Raw genomic sequence first — 20,209 nt, forward strand, 5'->3', positions numbered from 1 at the left:
TCTGATGTGGACGGGCTTCAGGGGATAGGGGCAAAGCTATCAGAGTGTATTGATACTAATAATAGCTAATACCTAGTTAATAATAATACTAGGTAATAATAGTAGCCAATAATAGACAATAATAACAGCTAATACTTAGTGCTTACTTTTTCCCAGGCATGTTCCAAGCACATTGCATACATCTGCTCATTTAATCTTCGCAACAACCCAGTGAGGCAGGTAATGTTTTTATCCCGTTTTACACATGAGGAAGCTATAAAACTAAGTTTGGTAACTTGACAGAGGTCACACAACCAGTAAATGGCAGATCTGGAATTTGAACCAGGCAGTGTGGTTCTAGAGTCTGTCTCCTGAAAAGGTTTCTCACAGGAGATGACACCCAGGCTGTGTCTTGAATGACAGTTTGTACTTAGTCCGGCAGAAGGATGATTAGGATATGCCTGCATGGTTTTCTAGATAGAGAAGTATCACAAGTAAAGGTAGAGAAAGCACAGGGTTGAGAGCAAGTCTGGCAGACTACGTGTAGGAAAGGTGGGTGGCAAGAAATGAGACTAGAGAGACAGGGCTGGATAATGAAGGGCCAGATGCCATCTAAGGAATTTGGCTTCTGTGATCTAATTTTTAAAATTATGCAAAGATACCACTTTTCCCTTTGTATTAATTTTACTTCTGTTTTGCTTTCATTCTTATTGTAAAATATATCACACTATCAGAAAACTGCATAAAACACAAATGTAAAACTTAATGATTATTTTAAAGTAACCACCTCTGAGCTCAAGGAGTAGGACATTGTAGGGACCCAGTAGCTCTTTCTTAGTGACCTTTGCCAGTCGTAGTCCCTCCCTCCCACCTACAGGTAACCACTCTTCTGATTTCTTTCTTTCCTTTCTCCTTTACCACCCATGTGCCTCTAAACATTATAGTTTTGGCTGATTTTGAATACAGAATCACTTGCTGTATATTTTTTTGTATCTGGTCATTATATTTGCAAGATCCATCCATGTTATGTGTGGCTGTTCCTTCATTTTCATTGCTGTTTGATATTCCATTTTATGAATGTGCCAGAATATATACATATATATATATTTTTTTTTTTTTTTTAAGATTTTTTTACTTTTCCTTTTTCTCCCAAAGCCTCCCGGTACATAGTTGTATATTTTTAGTTGTGGGTCATTCTAGTTGTGGCATGTGGGATGCCACCTCAGCATGGCTTGATGAGCAGTGCCATATCTGTGCCCAGGATTCGAACTGGCGAAACCCTGGGCCGCGTCAGCAGAGCGCATGAACTTAACCACCTGGCCACGGGGCCAGCCCCAATGCCAGAATATATTTATCCATTCTACTTTTGAGAATATTTGGGTTGTTCCCAGGTAGGGGCCATTATGAATAGTACTGCTCTGATTATTTTTGTTTATGTCTTTTGGTATGCATGTGTGTGAATTCAGCTGGGTTTATACCTGGGAGTGGAATTACTGGATCATGAAATGTGTCCGCCTTTAACTGTAGAAGAATAATGGAAACTGTATTCCATATAACAATTTACATTGACACAAGCAGTATACAAGAGTTCCTATTGTTCCTGATCCTTGGCGATACTTATCAGACTTAAATTTTTAGCCATTCTGGTATATAATGGTATACAATTATGATTTTCTTTTGTATTTTCCATTATGGTTTTCTTTTATATTTCTCTCACTTACTATTGAGACGACACCTTTTCATATGTTTATTGGTCTTTTAGATAATGTAGTTTTTGTTTGTTTGGTGACATGTCTCGTCTAGCCTCTTACCCATTTTCCTGTTGCGTTATCTGGCTTGTTTTTTAAAAACTTGTTAGAACTCTTTGTCATTTTCAGCATGAGCCCTTTATTGGTTTTATGTTGCCTGCTTTTTCATTTTCTTGAGAATATCTTTTGATGAACAAAAATTCTGAATTTTCATGTAGTCAGATTTATCTGTATTTTAATAATAGGTGCTTTTTGTGTCCTGCTTAAGAAATCCTTCCCTACCCCTTGGTTATGGAAACATTATCCCATATTATCTTCTAAAAGGTTATTTATCTTTCACATTTGGGTATATCCTTTACCTGGAATTGATTTTTGTATCTGGTAATTCTTCATTAACTTGTTAGTGCCCCTCTGCCTTCAAGATATTTTCTCTATTTTGTCCATGTTTTCTGGCTGTCCTCCACAGGAGAGTTGGTCTGAATTACCTAGTTTACCATTCCCAGAAGCAGAAATCTCTTTAAGTTTTAGTTTCACTTTGACTTCAAAATGATCTATTCTGTTCTGTAAAGAGGCCTTAATAAATATGTTTACTAAAAAAAATAAAATAAAAAAGACTGAAAAACTATATAGATTCGTGGATTCTTTCTGTTTTTTCTATTTTTTTTATTTAACAGATCAAAAAAGAATCCTCTGTTTCATCAGTGCTTCTCTCAGCTGTCAGATACCGTTAGACAACTTAAAGCTTGCCACGTAAAACGAACAATTGTACTTAGTGCAGGATAATTTTAGAACATTAACCATGGTAAAATTTTAAATTAAAAAATATTCACTATAGAACATTGATGATGAAACAGTTTAACCATGGTCATGGCCACCCCCCTCTCTCTGTCTATCCGTATATTTAAACCTCTTTTTTGGCCAGGCATGGACTGTATGCAAACCGCATCCAGAATGCTTTTAGTTTGTGCCACAAAATATGAAGAAAATGTTTTCAGTTTATGGCAACTAGATCCATGACAGATGATGCTCCAGGAACTGTTTTTACAGCGTGCAAGATGCACAGGAACGGGAGAGCAAACTCACATGATTATTGGCAAGGAAAAACTGGCTACGTGGCTGATGTTAAATCTGCTTTTTAAGACAGCCGGATCAAGAAATGTCTGAAGAATTTGTGACTGTAGCAGTGAGATGATTTTGCAGTTAGTAAACACAGCCTCGGGAAGCCATGGCAAGGCAGTTTCTTGTGAGCCATTTACAGCTTTAGGAGGAGAGCACAGTGTAGGCGCCAGAGAGGAAAACCTGACGTGGCCTCCAGGGAATGTTGCCGGGGAAAGTAGAGCCTCTTCCGCCTGCACACACACCCCGCATGGTGAGGGAGAGGCGCCTTGTCCCTCCGTCACGCAGTGCCCCACCCTGCCCTGCCGTTTCTGTCTCTGAGGTTCACAGTGGAGGTAGGCTTGGTTGTAGCCAAGATGTTAGGAGTTAGTGTTGCGAACGTGGAAGTTATGGCTCTCGAGCCACACACTTCCTTCCTGCCCAGCCCTTGCTTATACCATTTTCTTTCTCTTTTAAAATTAATGATTGCCTAAAGGATTGTCTGAGGATCCCTCCCCACCCGATCCACACCCTTTCAGGGGGTCCATGAGGTCACAACTGTTTTAATAATACTAAGATGATATATACCCTTTAAACTCATTCTCTCCTGAGTGTGCGGTGGAGTTTTCCAGAGGCTGCATGACATGCGATCCTGCAAAAGATTGAATGCAAAAGCAGATATGGGGATGCAGCTGTCGTCTCTGTAGCCAGACATTAAAGATATTTGCAGAAATGTAAAACATGGCACTTTTCTCAAGTTTTTTTTCCTTTAAAATGCTATTTTTAATTTGAAAATGTTAACATGTGATCATTTACTATTAGTCCTTTTAAATGAATATTTATGCATAGATAGTTTAAATTTTTCATAGTCTTAATTTTTAATACGGCAAATATCGATCATTATAACCCACATAAAAAAAAGCTCCTTGGGGGTCTTTAATAATTTTTAAGAATGTAAAGAGATCCTGAGACCAAAAAATTTGAGAATCACTGCTTGAAATCCTGTTGATTCCAGTTGGAGTTCTAGTTTCTCTCTGAAGGCTGCACAGATTGTCTAGCCCGCTGTTTTCTCTGCATTCTCTAAACTTCTGCACCACACAGCTTAGTGCTTAGTTTTTGTGGAACTGCTCGTGTGCTAGTTTACTTCTCCTTATCAATAGTGTAAGACTTCCAAGGACAGGGATCATATCTTAAATGAGGGTTTTTTTGAGATGTCCATGATATGTATTGCTGAGCACAGCATGAACAGTTGTTAATGATTATTCATATTACTATTATCTTCAATATCAATATTAAAATTTCCCTAACTCACTGGCTTATTGGAGAACCAATATGAACTTAAAATTTTGTGGACAACCTTAATAGAAATTGCTATTTGATTAAAAAAAATATAAAATTAATACACAATGTGGAAAAAGAATAAAAGCTTTTGATCATAGGTCGTCAATAAATTGAGTACAAAAGCTGAACATGTTAGTCTGTTTAATTCTTATGTGACCAACAGTGGCAGTAAGACCTGCCCACAGGCCCTTGCTCTGAAAATGCCGAGTGTAGTGCTGGGTGCTTAGTAAGCGTTCATTCGGTAAAGCTGGTTGAGTTGAATCTGCTGTTTCAGTAGCTGCCTCTTCGGTTCTGGTGCTTGTCGCTGGCAGTCATTATTCCCTACCATCCCCGCCCCCACCTTGCAGTTGTGTTTAGGTCTTCAGAAGGTAGCCTCGCTTTCTGAAGCCCTTTCTGTTAAAGAATTGATGAATTGTTCTGGACTAAGCTAGAGGGCATTAGTTAGTTGACCAAACTGGATGAGTAGCTGCGGGTGAGGCACTTGTCTTTTTCTTCGTTGCTGTTTCAGACCGAGTTTGTTTTTCTTAGGGAACCCTCCCTGACTTACAAGATATAAGAATAAATTGACATATTTATTGCCAGGGTCCTGCTATTAGTCCCAAAGTTTCCTTCATAGCTTCTCCCTGGATTTCTGGGGGTCCCAAGCAAGTAGCACACTGCCGTGAGTGCCTAGCATTACTTCACCATGGTGTTTCTAGAACAGAGCATGCTTGGCAGGGGGCTTATTCACTGAATGAATGAATGAATGGAGTCTGTATTGTGACCCTGGATATACCGTTATAACTGATAAGCAGTATCCTTATTTCAGTAAACTAAGAATACTGTATTGAATTGACTTTATTTCTTTTCCCCAAAATGTATGTGTTTATTCCATAAGAGTTTATTGGAATGTCCTTTGTACTAACTACAATGTTTTAGATGATGATGATAGAGGGATAAATAAGACTTAGACCCTGCCTTCAGGAAGCTTATGACCTAGTTATGTTATGTTTACAGCATAAACAAACCTAGGAATACCAAGTACAATTGCTAACTCAGAGGACGGGCCCATCCAGGCCACTTGAAGCAAGAGAGAGGAATCAAGAAAGACTTTATAGAAAAGTTTTCCCTAAGCCTGCATCCTAAAAGCTAAGAAGAAATTTGCCATTCGAGTAGAAAGTCAGTCCAAGTGGAAACAGCACATACAAAGTCACAGGCACATGAAACCTTGTGGTGCTTAAGGGAAACTGAAAGCAATGTGGTTTTGTGAGATGAAGCTGAGAGGTGAACAGGTACCAGGTCTTGTATACCACACAGTGGGAATTGGATTTTATCTTGAAAATGGTTGAGAGACATTGAAAGGCAGTGTGGGTTTGCACTTTATAAAGGTAATTCTAATGGCGGTAGGGGTGGGGTGGGTCTTGAGGGTAAGAAAACCAATTAAAGAAACAATTGGAATAAATCCGGTGGGAAACTGTGCTAGAACTAAGGCAATGGGAGTAGGAATAGGGAAGGAAGAACATACTGAAGTATTTCAGGATTAGAATTGACAGAGTTTGGTACAAGGAAGATGCTGATGATGGTCCCAGATTTTTTATTTGAGTGGGATGATAGTTTTCTCAAGTGAGGCAGAAGGAGAAGAACACAGTTTAGGGGAGGATTATTTTGGTTTTAGTTATGAGGCGTTTTAGGGACCTGTGGAACATGAGGTGGAGAAGTCCACTGATGTTAGGCAGTTGTCTAGATGGGTCTGAAGATTGTGAGAAAGGTCAGCACTAGGGAGAGGTTTGGGAGTCATCAAGATATAGGTCGTAGTGAAATCTGTGGGAGAGGATAAAGACATGTGTGTATAATAAAAGGAGAGAGGGAGGATAAACTCCTGAGGAACATACCAGTGATGAAAGAACAAGCAGAGAGACCATCCAGCAAAAGAGACTGCAAAGAAATGGTCTAAGAGGTAGTAAAAGTAATGAATTTGGCCCCTTCTGTGGGGTAAAGGGACTAAACGTGTTCCATGTCAGTTTGGGCTTCAGAACTAGGCTCAATCCTTGAAGCCAGCAGTTGAGTTTGGTTCCCTCGCCACAACTCCTGTTCCCCAACCGCCCATGTGCAGAAGCAGCAACTCCTCAACCAGCACCACCCTGCCCATGATGGGAATCTGAAAATCAACAGTATTGGCAAAGGCCTTGGGCTGGCTGCAAACCTGGGGAGACAGGAGGACCCAGACGCAGCCAAGAGACCAGGAAATAAAACAAGGTGCCCTGGTCCAATGGCTGGATCTGTAGTATCCTTGATATCAAGATAGGAAAGGAGCTCCCAAATGACAGGAGTTTCAGGTCATTCTGATTTTAAATGCCAAAGAGAGGTTAAAGCAAAACAGTAATATCCATCGTATTTGACAACTAGGATTGACAGGGGAAGAAATCAATTGCAATGACTAATAAGTGAATGAGAGATTAGGACATTGAGACCGCAAAGAAAAACTTTTTTAAGAAGCTTGACTAGGAAAGGAAAGGGGAGGGAGGACACAAACCTTGAGGAGAATTTAGGATTAAAGGGGATGTTTCTAGAAATGGGCAGACTGGAATATTTTTCTAGAATTTCTAAAGCGTTCAACTGAAGTAGAAGTGACCTGAAACCACAAAGATAGACTTTCCAGATCTTGGAACAACAATAACTTTTGTGTATTGGTGGCTATGTAAACCCATCTGCCTGTAGCAGAGTTCCCTCCACCTGTGCTCCTTGGGCATTTGATATTATTATTTGCATTACTTAATTAAATAAATTCCTCCTTGCCCTTCTGGGCTGGGTGCCCCACTTATAGAGTAGGACTTGCGGTACCCTCCTGTCTACCCCAAGTCTTCTTGTCTGTGCTGGCCTCCTGAGAGGACTTTCCCAGCCTTGGTGCGGGTGTTTTGCTCCTCCCTCACATCTGGCGCTTCACTTAAGACGTCTCTTCCGGACATCTTGCTTGAAGTTAGGCCTATTGCCAATGACATAGGCAATCAGGATTTTCAGGGTTATTTGTGACTCAATTAAAAGCTTATAGTACATTCTTTATAGTCTGCATCCCAAGAATTGTGCTGAGTATCAAACAGTTAACAATGGTGAGTCCTGGGAAGACTGGGGTGGGAAGAGAGAGGACAGTGGTAAAGGGCCTGATCCATATTGCTTGAATTTTTTGAAATGAGAATTAAAATTAAATTGAAAAGAATCATGCTAAATAATCAGGCTTGAAAATTAAAACCTATATTAATAAAGTAAATATAGTTTACTGAATAGGTATCTCTTTCAACTCGCCATATTCTCTAGGAAAGACTCAGTTCTAATGACATCCTGTGAGTTTAGTTAGGTACTTGGCTGTGGAGGAACTCTTGAAGTCTGCCTGCAGTTTAGCAGGGCCTGGGGTTGGTTTCTTCCAAGATCCACTGAACAGTCCCACCCTCTGTGTGAATTTCAGGACTGGTCTGGTTACACTGCAAGAGAACAGAGAAAGCTGGAGTGGTTCAAATAGTTTACTGCAGCAGCTATACGTGATCAGATGGTCGGATTAGTGTAGCTCTGACCATTTCAAAATGATGTTTTGAAGGAATTTGCCCTTACTCATACCTTAAAAGGAAAATAGTGCTGTAGATAACTTCAACTAGGTAATTTCAGATGTTGATTTTAGAATTAAATTTTATGCTTATCTTGAGTACAAGTGCATCTGATACAGAGGTTCACAGCCCTGCAGAGAAAGTAATGAGGCTGTTCTGTAAAAACTGGTTTCCAGAGTACTTGGAAAACTGCCGAGTTTCCTTTGCCTGCCCATCGTCTGCTTTAACTCCTTTTCTCTTGCTGAACGTCAGCAAGTGTTTGGGACCAACTGCCAAGCAGGCAAAGGACTGAGCTGGCCACTGTGTCCTCAGCTCATCTGTTAACAAGGTATGTAGTAGTAATGGGCTACTTTCTAAAGCTGGTACAAAATTTAGACTGCTGCTAAGTCTAGAGAAGAAGGCATGTTCAGCCTGGGCAGAAACTAATCAAAATAGAGAACTGAAAATTAGCATTGTTATCTTGATAGTCTGCGGTTGACAAAAAATTAAAGAATCCAGTCTTTCTGTGAGTTGCTGAGGGTCACACCTAACCACACAGCTCACATCCTCCGTGAGGGCCAGACCCGTCTTGGAAGTTGCAGCTAGCTTCTTCAACCATCCCCAGGGCCTTTTTTTTTTTTTTTCCTGCTTTTGCTCCCCAAATCCCCCCAGTACATAGTTATATATTTTTAGTTGTGGGTCCCTCTAGTTGTGGCATGTGGGACGCCACCTCAGCATGGCCTGATGAACGGTGCCATGTCCATGCCCAGGATCTGAACCGGTGAAACCCTGGGCCGCCAAAGTGGAGCGCGTGAACTTAACCACTCAGCCATGGGGCCGGCCCCACCAGGGCCTTTTAATGAGAAACATCCACATTGAAGTACTGAGTTATTGAGATCACACAGGATTCCTTCCATTCAGCTTATCTTTATTGAACTCCTTACCTGATACCAAATTCAAAGATGTATAAGACAGACAGTCCTTGTCAGGGAGCTCCTGTTGAGTGAAGAAAACAGACTCACGGATATTGGCAATATTGTATGGTATGTCTCGGGGAGAGACCCTTAGTGTAGCCAAGGAGGGTACAGAAAACTTTCAGGAGCTAATACCTGGGGCAGGTGAAGAAGGGAATTAGGCAGAGGACCCTGAGCAGACATTTATGCATGTATTGTGGGCAAGGAAAGCACCTGCAATCCATGTAAATAGAATGTGAAGTAATGATGGGCTAGAGAGATCTTGAGTTTTGCCCTAAAGGTAATGGGTAGTAATTGACTGGATTTTGGCAGTGATATACTCAGAGGTCAGATTTGCTTTTCAGAAAGGAAGATTGCTGGGATAACAGTGTGTATAGTAGGAGGATAGGTATAATAATGAAAATATTACTAATACTCATCATGCACAATTCCATCTGAGATTTATTTATTCAAACATTGTTAAAAAAAATAAGCTTAAGGTAGAGGTGGTGACAGATACGAGGGCAACAAGATGCTTTCAAGTTTCACTAAAGCACCACCACAAACACTGTGACGTACATAATATGGGACTAAAGCTGTAACTTACAATCTGTAGCCATGGGGAATAGAATGCACTTTCTTGGACAGAAACATTGAGTTGGTTGTGAAACTAAGGGACCAACTTCCAAATAGTGATGAGCTTTCTTTTTCTTTCTTGCTTTTTTTTTTTTTAAAGATTGGCACCTGAGCTTAAAACTGTTGCCAATCCTTTTTTTTTCCTTCCTTTTCTTCTTCTTCTCCCAAAAGCCTCCCACTACATAGTTGCATATTCTAGTTGTGAGTGCCTCTGGTTGTACTATGTAGGATGCCGCCTCAGCATGGCCTGACGAGTGGGGCCATGTCCGCGCCCAGAATCCGAACCAGCAAAACCCTGGGCTACCGAAGTGGAGTGTGTGAACTTAACCACTTGGCCATGGGGCTGGCCCTCTTTTTTTTTTTTTTTTTTTTTTTGAGGAAGATTAGCCCTGAGCTAACATCCTCTACCAATCCTCTTTTTGCTGAGGAAGATTGGCCCTAAGCTAACATCTATGCCCATCTTCCTCTTGTGACAAGCTTTCTGACAGCAGTGCAGACACTAATCACAGACCAGTTTCTGCTGGGCTTGTTCAACAGTGTTTTGACCACCTTTACGTGTGTAAAGGTCCAACCTTTGAGCTGACTATCCTTCTGGCATTTGTTTCTCCCATTGTGAAATGAAGGGAGTAGCTTGGGATCTCTAAATGTCTAGTAACAAATGGCTATAATTTCATGTATATTAACAAAAATATAAATATATGTTTCACATGTGTAAAGAGAGAGACATTCCATCATTGAATAAATAAAACATTTCACTGCATTTATTAGCAACTGACTACGATCCGATTTGATTTTGAAGAGGCTATTCCAGCCATTATTTGGGAATGGAATGGGGAGGAGCAAGAGTAGGCCCAGGGAGATCAGCTAAGAGGTCTCCACAGGCAGGAAATGATCATGGCAATGAAAATGAAGAATGATGGGTAGATCTGAGATACAAACTGGAAGCAGAAATGACCGGACTGCTGATGGGCTGTGAGGGGACTAGGGTAGGGTGAGAAATCCAGGATGAATCTGAGGTTCTGACCCAACAACTGGATGGAGGATGGTACCCTTGATTAAGACAGTGGAGACGGGAGAGTGAGGTCTGGCAGGGGATGAAGAGTACAGTGTGGGACATATTGAATCTGAAGTGATTATAAGACATCCTCATGTCAAATGGAGAAGTTGAAAAGACAATTTGGTATTTTTCTAGTAGAACAGTTAAGGTAAAATATATGATAAAGGTTTAATATACGTTTTAGTGTTTCTTCAAAAAGTACTTCAGTTCACATTCTTAATAACCACTTACCTTTATTGAGCATATGGTTGGTGCCCTGCCCTTTACTAAGTGTTTTACATGTATTTCATTTAAAGTTCCAAAGAACCCTATGATGAGGATGCTGTTACTGTTCCCAGTGTTGAATGAGGAAGCTGAGGCTTGAGAGGTTAGGCCATTGGCCCAAGATTCAATAGCTGGTACACAGAGGAGCCCGGATTTATACCAGGCTACCTGAATTCAGAACTTGTGCTCCAACACTTCCTGTGGCATCTTGCTATGAATGTGTGGTTCATTTTGATTTTTCTCTCTTTTCAGGGTTTTGGTTTTTGCACTGAATGTAGTCTAGACTCATCTTCACGGGCTTGTGTTGCCCCAGGATACTGTCAAAGGTAAGTCTTTAACATTTATATCCACGTGTTTTGGCAATGAAATGAGAGAGTCTTCATCTTAAAAGAAGGAAAAGTACATTTCGACATTATTGCTCCTTTCCAGAGTTCTTGCAGAAGGGTGTTTAAAGGGGCCATCACATCAGCCCTTTGCATTTCTACTTCAGTAGGTCCCTTTAAAAAAGCACTAGTATTTAGATTGATACTGACATTTGGCGCCCCATCCTTTTTTAAAGCGTGAATTTGTTATTAGGATTCAGCAGTTCCACAGGTTTATGTGAACATATTACTGGCTTTCTGCCTCTAGTCTCTCCCTGCTCCAGGCTGTAGTCCGCATTACTGCCAGGGTTAGCTTTCTAAATGATAGATTGACTCATGTCACTCCTTTGCTTAAACAGCTCTCGTGGCTCCCAGTTGCTACAGATGTCATCCTACAAACCCCTTCACGACCTAATTCCAATCAGTGTTTCTGGCTTCTCTTTTAGTGAACTCCTACCTCTAAGCCTTACCAGACCATTTTCCGTTTCCCAGATATACGGTTCCTTTGCATGGCTTTGTGCTTTGGTTGATGCTTTTCTCTTTGCTTAAGATTTGGAAGAGGGGAGAAGAATGCAACTATCTACTCTTCCTTCTTGTATCTTTCCTATTGTTCCCTTCTCCCAGACTCTCTCTGCAGAATTTCTTTTTCATCAGTGTTCTAGGAACACCTGTTATTATTACAGTAAGAACGCATTCCTTATTTTATGTTAGAGTTATTTATTTGTGTCTCTCTCCTTTACTAGTCTATAAGCCCTTTGAGACTTCTTGGAAAGGAAAGAAACTATTTTGTTAGTGCCTGTTGGCTGCTCCTGGACACCTTGCTGAATGCCATACAGTCATGCTCTGCATAACGACCTTTTGGTCAACAATGGACCACCTATATGACAGGGGTCCCGTAAGATTAGTATTATATAGCCTAGGTGTGTAGTAGGCTGTGCTGTCTAGGTTTGCATTAGTGCACTCCAGTGTGCTGTTCACACAAGGACGAAATCACCTAACCACACATTTCTCAGAACATATCCCCATCGTTAAGCAACACGTGGCTGTATATATATTATTTAATTTAATTCTTATAACACCTCCTTCTGACCACTTTTATGGATGAAAATAGTGAAGATTAGAAAGTTAAGTAACTTGCCCAGATTACAGAGTTAATCAATGACAAAGAATAATGATTCTGCTCTGTCAAAGCCAAAGCTCATTCTGCTACACCACACTAGCCCAGCACCATCTGGCATGTGGTAGGAACCCAGTAAATATTTATTGAATTAATATCTATTGCAATTTAAATAAAAAGCCCTTAATTGATTAATTCAATCATTCTTACATAGAAATTTATTGAATATCTATTAAATGCCAGGTCACAATTTTAAGTAAACTGTGAATATGGAGATTAATGAGATACAGTCTGTGGTATCAGAGGGTTGGGTTGACAATCTAATAGGGAAGGCATCTATGTAAACCAATAATTCAATAAAGTATTACAGATCCTTTAATAGAATTCAAACAAGATGTACTGGGGATACCAAGGAAGGAATCATCAGTTCTACCGAGGGATGGATCAGGAAATACTTTATAATAGCTGGGTCTTGAATGAGGAGGAGGGTGTTCCCTGGCAGTCCCAGGGGAGGGAAAGGCAGAGAGAGTAATACGAACAAAAACATGGCAACCTGAAACAATCTGGCATGTTTGCAAAGCTGAGTATTTCAATATGGTTGGAACAAAGGCACACAAAGAGGCCTGGACAGTGATGCTGGAGAGACAGGTGAGGGCTAGACCCTGGAGGGCTTTGCCAATGCTTAGAGAAGACCTAGCCCGGGTATGACATTACTCATTTTTGGTCACTAACGTTTGTGGAGTCCTGTTCTGTGTGTGCTGAAGCACTGTGCGGGGTCAAGACTCAGTCACTTACCACGTATGGCAGACTGGTGACAGCTCTGAGGCACAATGATGTACTGAAGCAGAAATCAAATGCGTATGTTGTCACATCATCCTAACAGCTTTACCAGCTCTTGTTCAGCCCTCCAGTTACTTTGCACGTAAGTGGGCTTTGCCTTGACCTTTTCATCACTCTCTTGGCACTGATATGCTGGACCCTTTGTCACTTCCCAAGTGAAACCCCTAGCTTAACCATATACTTTTACATTGCTCACTTTATTCTCCTTCCATTTTGACAAAAGGACAGTAAAACTGACTTAGATCCTTAGACACAACCATAAGCCTTCAAACAAGAATGTCATCAAGGCTCTTTCAAGAAACACATTAAAAGATATTGAGAATAGTTCCAGAATAACGAAAAATGAGAGCAAATTAAAGAAAGGGCAAATAGAAAAATCGGTATCGATATGACATGTAGTAAGTAGGCAGATTATATGGTGTTAATCAGGAAAGATTTTTAGAAATAAAAATTGACTGGATATTAGAAGGATAGAGACGTGGATTGGTGATGACTGGGAGGGATTTCAAATGGGATATGGAGTGAATAGATAGAAATTAGCAAGTTATGTGGAGAGAATAGAAAGAGTATTTGCCTGAGTGAAGTGAAGTATAGTGTGTGCATTGGGAGAAACTGGAAATGGAATTGGAAAGCTTATGAAGTAAAATTGTGTTATTAATATTATGGTAATGGGCTAATTGGAAAGGTAAGACTGATACAGAAAACTGAACTCAATTCTGAAGAGAATAAGTTTCAGATATAAATTGGAATTGTAGGGGACCCAATAAATAATATTCTCTTCCCTGCCCAACTTCTGAACCAGTGGAGATACAAGATGAAGAAGTAAGGCAAGTGGAGATCAAAATTTCACTTTTATTACCAATTACATTGACGCAGGAGAACTGGCCCATCTCTAAGGGCAAGTCAGCTTCCTAATACTGAACTCTGGAACTTAACAGGTTTATCCACTCAGCAGCACTAGTCTGGGATACTCCTGCCTCCCAGAAGAAGGAAGGAGAAGAGCAGAATAGGTACCCCCAAGGGAAAGGGGAGAAAGGGGCTGTACTGCAAGCTCAGTTTCCTCTTCCAGACTCAGTGATCAGACAAGTCACATTACCCCTGATGGCATGAGTCAGGGATGTGATAAGGCCAGGAACAGTAAACAAATTCATATTGCCCCACATGGAAGGAAGCATCAAGAGTGGGCAAGAAGTTTTCTTCCCTAACACTCTCCAGCTTTTGTCTCTTGGTCCATTGGTCTTAAGCAGTAAATCTGGGTCAGCTGGGGTGTGCCTATCTCCTTAAGGGAGAAGTGGTCTCAGGACAGTCCTACTCCCACTTTCATGAGGACAATCCCCCACTACCAACCACTGTTCACACAGGTATTCTCTAGGGATGATTGGTGGGCAGAATTGATTTTGTCCCCAGAAGATTCTAAAATGGATCAGAACAGTATATAAATTATGTGAACTCCAAGGCTAAACAAAATCATTTCAGCACTGTTCCCACAGCTACCAAATTTGGAAAGTAAGCCTACCTACAGTCCAAGCGCAGCACTTCTGATAAAATTATGTTCCCAGAATGCGGTACTTAATCTTACCAAAGACTGTAGCAGACACGCACTGGTATCTGAGGAAGGGAGGGTGGACGAGGTCCTCTTGGTTTCAGCTTCACCAATGTATCCAGTTAGTCCATGCCAATGTCCAGAGTCCATGACTCGGACACTTCCAAATTGGAAAAATCTGCCAGTAGGAGCTTAAATTTGGAACTCTGCCTTTACCCTATTTGGGAAAAACTCAACCAATGCACACGGTCTTCTCTTTTAAGATTAATATTTGAAATATCACCTCCTTTTTGCAAAATATATGGATTCATAGTAGTGACAGCCCCAGTTACCAGATTCCCACCCTTCCTCTCTAAGTGTCCTGGCTCCCTTCCTTCCTTCCTTCCCTCCTACCTTCTTTCCTTCCTCCTGTGAAGTATAGTGAGAAACCTCTTAATTTCCATTTCCCCTTTGAATTGCCTGTGTAAGCCTAGCACAAATAATTTAAGCATAGAACTTCACTGGTTTTATAGTGCATGTGCTGTTTGAAATTCAGCTGCCTTGCAGCTTACATGCAGCAAATAATTGTTCCACTTGCTAATATCTAAAAATCTGTATGAAGAAAGTCTCTTTCCCTAAATTCTAATCTTTGCCTCAGCCATGCCTGCTTAGGAAAAGCTGTGCCTGCATAATTCAAGGTCAGGCAGCAGCAGCCTTCTGTACTTTGAAGCCACCCAAGCCTGCTAATGCCCTATTCCCTTTGCTGAGGCCAGCACAGCTGGCATTTGCTTACTAGGCCACAGGGGCCAATGTATGCTGAAGCCACTTGCACAGCTGACATTTAGATGAGCTTTCAGTAGCACCACCACCGCCACTGACTGTGGCTTGTTTCTTTGCTGAGGGCAGCAGAACCCCCAAGCCTTTGCTAAGGCTTATGTGCCCGGTGCATGCAGCCTTGTCTCTATAGAAACAGCCACTCTCTCGAAGACAAAGCTGCCGTAACTACAGTCACCACTAAGGTCAAAATACAGTGTGCCCTTTGGTTTATAAACCTCTAATTGGCCTCAATAGTTAAAAGCTAGTGTACAACTGTAAAAACTCATGTGGCCTAATGTAAACCTCTGCAAGGTCAAAACACTTTGCCCCCTCACTAAAGACCAAGGCCCAAAGGCTTGGCCCCAACAGAAGCCTCAGAAATTTCACATGTATTTTATTCCCCATATTTTACTTCATGTCTGTTTATCAAGAATCTAGTCTTATTCGTGATATGTTAGGGTCTTTGAGAGACCCAATAAATAGCATTATTTTTCCCTTGCCTGAGTTATATACCAATTGAGAATAAGATAAAAGAGCAGGGCATTTGGGAGACCAAAGGATCATCTTTATTACTAATAAAGCTATATTGGAGAATGTGGCTTACATTTACAGGCAAGTGAACTTCTTAACACTGAACCTCAGAATTCAACAGACTTACCTAGTCACAAGCCAGCCCGAGTGTCTAGTGGTTAAGATTCGGCGCTCTCACTGCCATGGCCCAGGTATGTTTCCCAGTGAGGGAACCACACGACCCATCTGTCTGTTGCCATACTGTGGCAGCTACATGGTGCTGTGATGCTAAAAGCTATGCCACCAATGTTGCAAATACCAGCAGGGTCACCCATGGTGGACAGTTTTCAGCAGAGGTGACAGACTAGGAAGAAGGACCTGGCCACCTACTTCCAAGAAAAATGGCCATGAAAACCCTGTGAATAGCAGTGGAGCGTTGTCTGATACAGTGCCAGAGGATGAGAGGGTGATGCAAAATGACCTGACAGAGCTCCACTCTGCTGTACACAGAGCAGCTAGAAGTTGGCATTAACTCGAAGGCACTGACAACAACAAGCCTAGTCACAAATAATTGTGAGGGGCCTGCATTAATGAGTACAGGAGCAGAGGAGAATGCATGCTCCCTGGGGACAGCTGACTTCCAAAAGGAAGAAAGAGAACAAGAACGGGCTGAGCTCACATGCAATCAATTTGCCTACCAAATCTTTCTAGATATGTTTTTGAGTTTTTCCAGTGTCATCAGTTTAATTTTCATAGAAAGAGCAATTCTGTTTTTGCACAACTGTCATAAATAGATGAGGGGCAAAACCAACTAGAGAATGCCTCCAGAAAGTTTCACTTGCTGTGAGCATCAATTGTACGTTTTGTGGACGGAATGGGCAATGTCAGTCATATGGAGTGAGTGATTGATTAAGAGAGCTTCCACCGTACCAATTCTACCTTGCACATCATGTAAATACACATTGGTTACCAGAAAACCTTAGGTGAGCACAGTAGGTGTCTCGATACCCTCTTCCCACCCAATAGATGACGAAACAGGTTGCTGGAAGTGCCTTCTTGGCCTCACATCTTGTGGTTGGTTATTGAGAAGCCTGCATCAGAACCAGATCACCAGGCCCAGGAGATGCTGCATTCATGACGAGATTCCTCTGCCTACAAAAATGATACACTGTCAAGCATCTTTTAACTTTTATATTTTGTAGCTATAAGCCTTTTAAAATATTTGAAAGGTTTTAAAATATTCATACCTGTACTATAATGGAGATTTGTTTTGTGTCAGTTTGAGTAATTATTCCTCAATAATTATGTATTTAATAAATTAAATGTTGCATAAACGTTTAGTAGTTTCTTTTTGGCACATTTTAAATCATAAAATGTTAACAAACTTTTGTTTGAGTCATTTTATCCTTAATGGAAAAATTACTACTTTTTATTGTCTTGCCCTATGAATAGCCTATTCTCATATAAAAATAAACTGACATTTAGTTTAGTAAGCAAATTTTCTTAAAATAAAAATAATGAGATCACCCATTAGACTACATCTTAATTTCAGTTATAAAATACCGAAAATGTTGAACATAAATTATAAACTCAAGAAACCCAGTCAATTCCAATAGAAATTACTGAAGATTTTTTACCTCTGCCTAAAGTCAAATAAAAAGGAGAAAGGAATCTAGAACTATTTAATACCCCAATGTCTTAAACCTTTCCTAACTATCCTCTCCCGTAAGGTGGGGAAAATTCCCTCCCTCCCTCCTTCCTTCTTTCTTACCTAAGATGCATGTATGTGTGTGTGCATACGCGCACACACGCACACACACACAATTAAGTTAAAGTTCATTGTTTCACAGTATCCATGGTCTCAATGACAGAATTTCAATCTAAATCTTTGAAAAAACAAATTTTCATACTGAATTCCTTATGTATTTTTTCTTCTTCTTACCTCTTTTAGGCAGTATTTGTGTGTTTCTGCAGAGTTTTGCACAAAGTCTGTTCCCATGCAGACCAATGAGGGAGAAGTATCGGAAGAAAGCAGTTCCAAGGTCAGTGAATTACTAAGGGTGCAAACGACTTGAGTAGAAATTAAACAACAGAGGCAATGGATGAGTCGCGTGGGTGTTTTGTTTTAGGTGAATTTAGAAACTAGGTTGGTTTAAATTAGAAGCTAACCTAAGATTGAGAAGATTATTTTCTTCTCAATATCCATTTTTGTTACGCTACATGACAAATTTAAAACAAATTTTACTGAACTCATAGAGAACTTTATGATTCATTTTTAGAATACTGGCACTTTATCTTTTAAAATTTTATTATGCAAGTTACATATACTTATTTTAAAAATTAAAACAAATCAGAAGTACATAAGATAAAAAGTAAAACCTGTCCTGGTTCGTGCTGCACAGAAGCATCACTGATCATTATTTAGACATTTTTCTGTTATAAATTTTTAAATGGTAATTTATTTGGTTTGGTTTTTCAAGCTAAAGCTTGAAGGAATATTATTATTGTCAAACCCTATATATAAAAAGTTATCTATGGTTTATCTGTCTCTCTCTATATCTGGCTCTGTGCTGTGAATCTCCGCAACTCTTTCTCTGCTGGTCACATGGAACCTTCAGTATCACCCTCACATCCCTCCTTCTCCTTTCAAAATTGTCTCTGATCCTTCCTGGAAGCTCTGAGGGCATCTCACATGGTGTCCTGGACAGTCCCGAGCACCTGTGGCATTATCTGCTGCCCTGAATCCACCTGAGGGGGATCCTTTGCTGCTGCCGCTGCTGCTTATACTCTCTGGGGAAGGCTTATTCCTTCACCAGAGCAAAAGTGGAGAGGTGTCAAAATGTCACAGGGACCCTCCAAAACATCATGCTAAGTGGAAGAAGCCAGGCATAAAAGGTCACACATTGTATGATTCCATTTACATGAAATATACAGAATAGATAAATCCAAAGAGGTGGAACAGAGACTGGTGGTTGTCAGGGTTTGTTTTAGGGCAAGGGGGAGTGAGAAATGAGTACCTAATGGGTGTGGGGTTTCTGTTTAGGTTGATGAAAATGTTTTGGAACTTGATGGAGGTGGTGGTTGTACAACATTGTAAATATACTAAATGCCACTGAATTGTTCACCTTAAAATGGTTACTTTTATGTATGTGAATTTCACATCACTGAATTATTATTATTATTTTGTGTGTGTGAGGAGGATTGTCCCTGACCTGACATCTGTTGCCAGTGTTCCTCTGTTTTGTATATGGGTCACCACCACAGCATGGTTTGATGAGTGGTGCATAGGTCCGCGCCTGGGATCCAAACCTATGAACCCCAGGCTGTCAAAGTATAGGGCATGAACTTAACCACTTCACCACTGGGCCAGCCCCAATAAATTATTTTTTTAAAAAAAGGAAAAACAATGCCAGTGGCTCCCCCTCAGACCTGTCCTTGCTGCCTACTGGCCTCATGCAATGCTTCACAAGTTTTAGAGAAACACCCCCACAGCTTCTCAGTTCTCTTGCACTTTGTGCGCTGAGCTTCAGAGAAGCACTGCTCATGCCCTGAGTCTGGGGTCCCTCGTGAAAACGGCTCCTGAAGCTTCTTTCAGAATCCCTCCTCTCTGCAGTCCATGAGCTGGGTGGAGGGACAGATGTCATCCTGTCCGCTGGGGGCTTTACCCCCGGCAACTCACCAGATCACTTCCTTATTTCTGTAGCCAAAGAAGAAGCCTACAGACTTTCATCAGTCTACATCATCTAGATCCTGAATCTCGCTTAGGGTTAGTCAGAACCTGTGAGATAAGCACGCACTCCGGGACTCTCCCCAAACACACACAGGGACACACACACCTAGGCCTCCCAAGACACATAGACCCCAGGATTTCTGAGGTCTCCAAGATCCTAATTGACTAATTTATAATGAAATATAATGTTAAGGAAGGGTGGATTCTTGGATCCTCTGGCTAGTACATTCCCTCCCTGGAAAGCTAAGTTGCAATTGGAAGATTACTTGGCAAGCGTGTAATTACACCAATATAGTATATTTTATGGTGCCATAAGCTCAGTTTCTACCTTCATTCTGGGAAGAAAGAAAAGACCGGATTTCTTGATTTTTTCAATTGCTGAGTAGTTTATCAGTTTAGAATCAATTAAACTAAAGAATAAAAGAACATTCTTTTTATACTTGCAGTAAGTAGAAATTAGATTATAACTTTAACTTCGTCAGTGTTAGTTTATGTTTTTTTCTTTCTTATGCTTCTTTTTGTTTTAATCTTATTTATGTGGAATGATTTGATGTCAGTGCAGGAATTTATCATAGCACTATGGTAACACAATTTGTGGTTGCCTGTTAACAGAAAGAAATCAGGAAAGGCAGCTGGTTTGGAGGAAAAATGGGGAATTTTCTACAAAACCGTGATTTTGAGCTAA

The 20,209-nt window shown here is 40.7% G+C and overlaps 1 protein-coding gene across 5 annotated transcripts in view; it reads left to right on the forward strand.

The window, feature by feature from the left end:
- The window catches only part of TNRC6B (trinucleotide repeat containing adaptor 6B), a 237,441-nt gene that overhangs the window by 49,173 nt on the left and 168,059 nt on the right, over positions 1-20,209 (forward strand). For all 5 annotated transcript variants that reach the window (XM_070253655.1, XM_023631472.2, XM_070253657.1 and 2 more), the window contains 2 exons: positions 10,880-10,953; positions 17,746-17,836. In XM_070253655.1, the coding sequence (XP_070109756.1) occupies positions 17,792-17,836 (45 nt within the window). In that variant the 5' untranslated portion in view covers positions 10,880-10,953; positions 17,746-17,791. The remainder of the gene's footprint in view (positions 1-10,879; positions 10,954-17,745; positions 17,837-20,209) is intronic.

This window comes from Equus caballus, chromosome 28 (assembly GCF_041296265.1).
Source record: "Equus caballus isolate H_3958 breed thoroughbred chromosome 28, TB-T2T, whole genome shotgun sequence".
Classification (NCBI taxonomy): domain Eukaryota; kingdom Metazoa; phylum Chordata; class Mammalia; order Perissodactyla; family Equidae; genus Equus; species Equus caballus.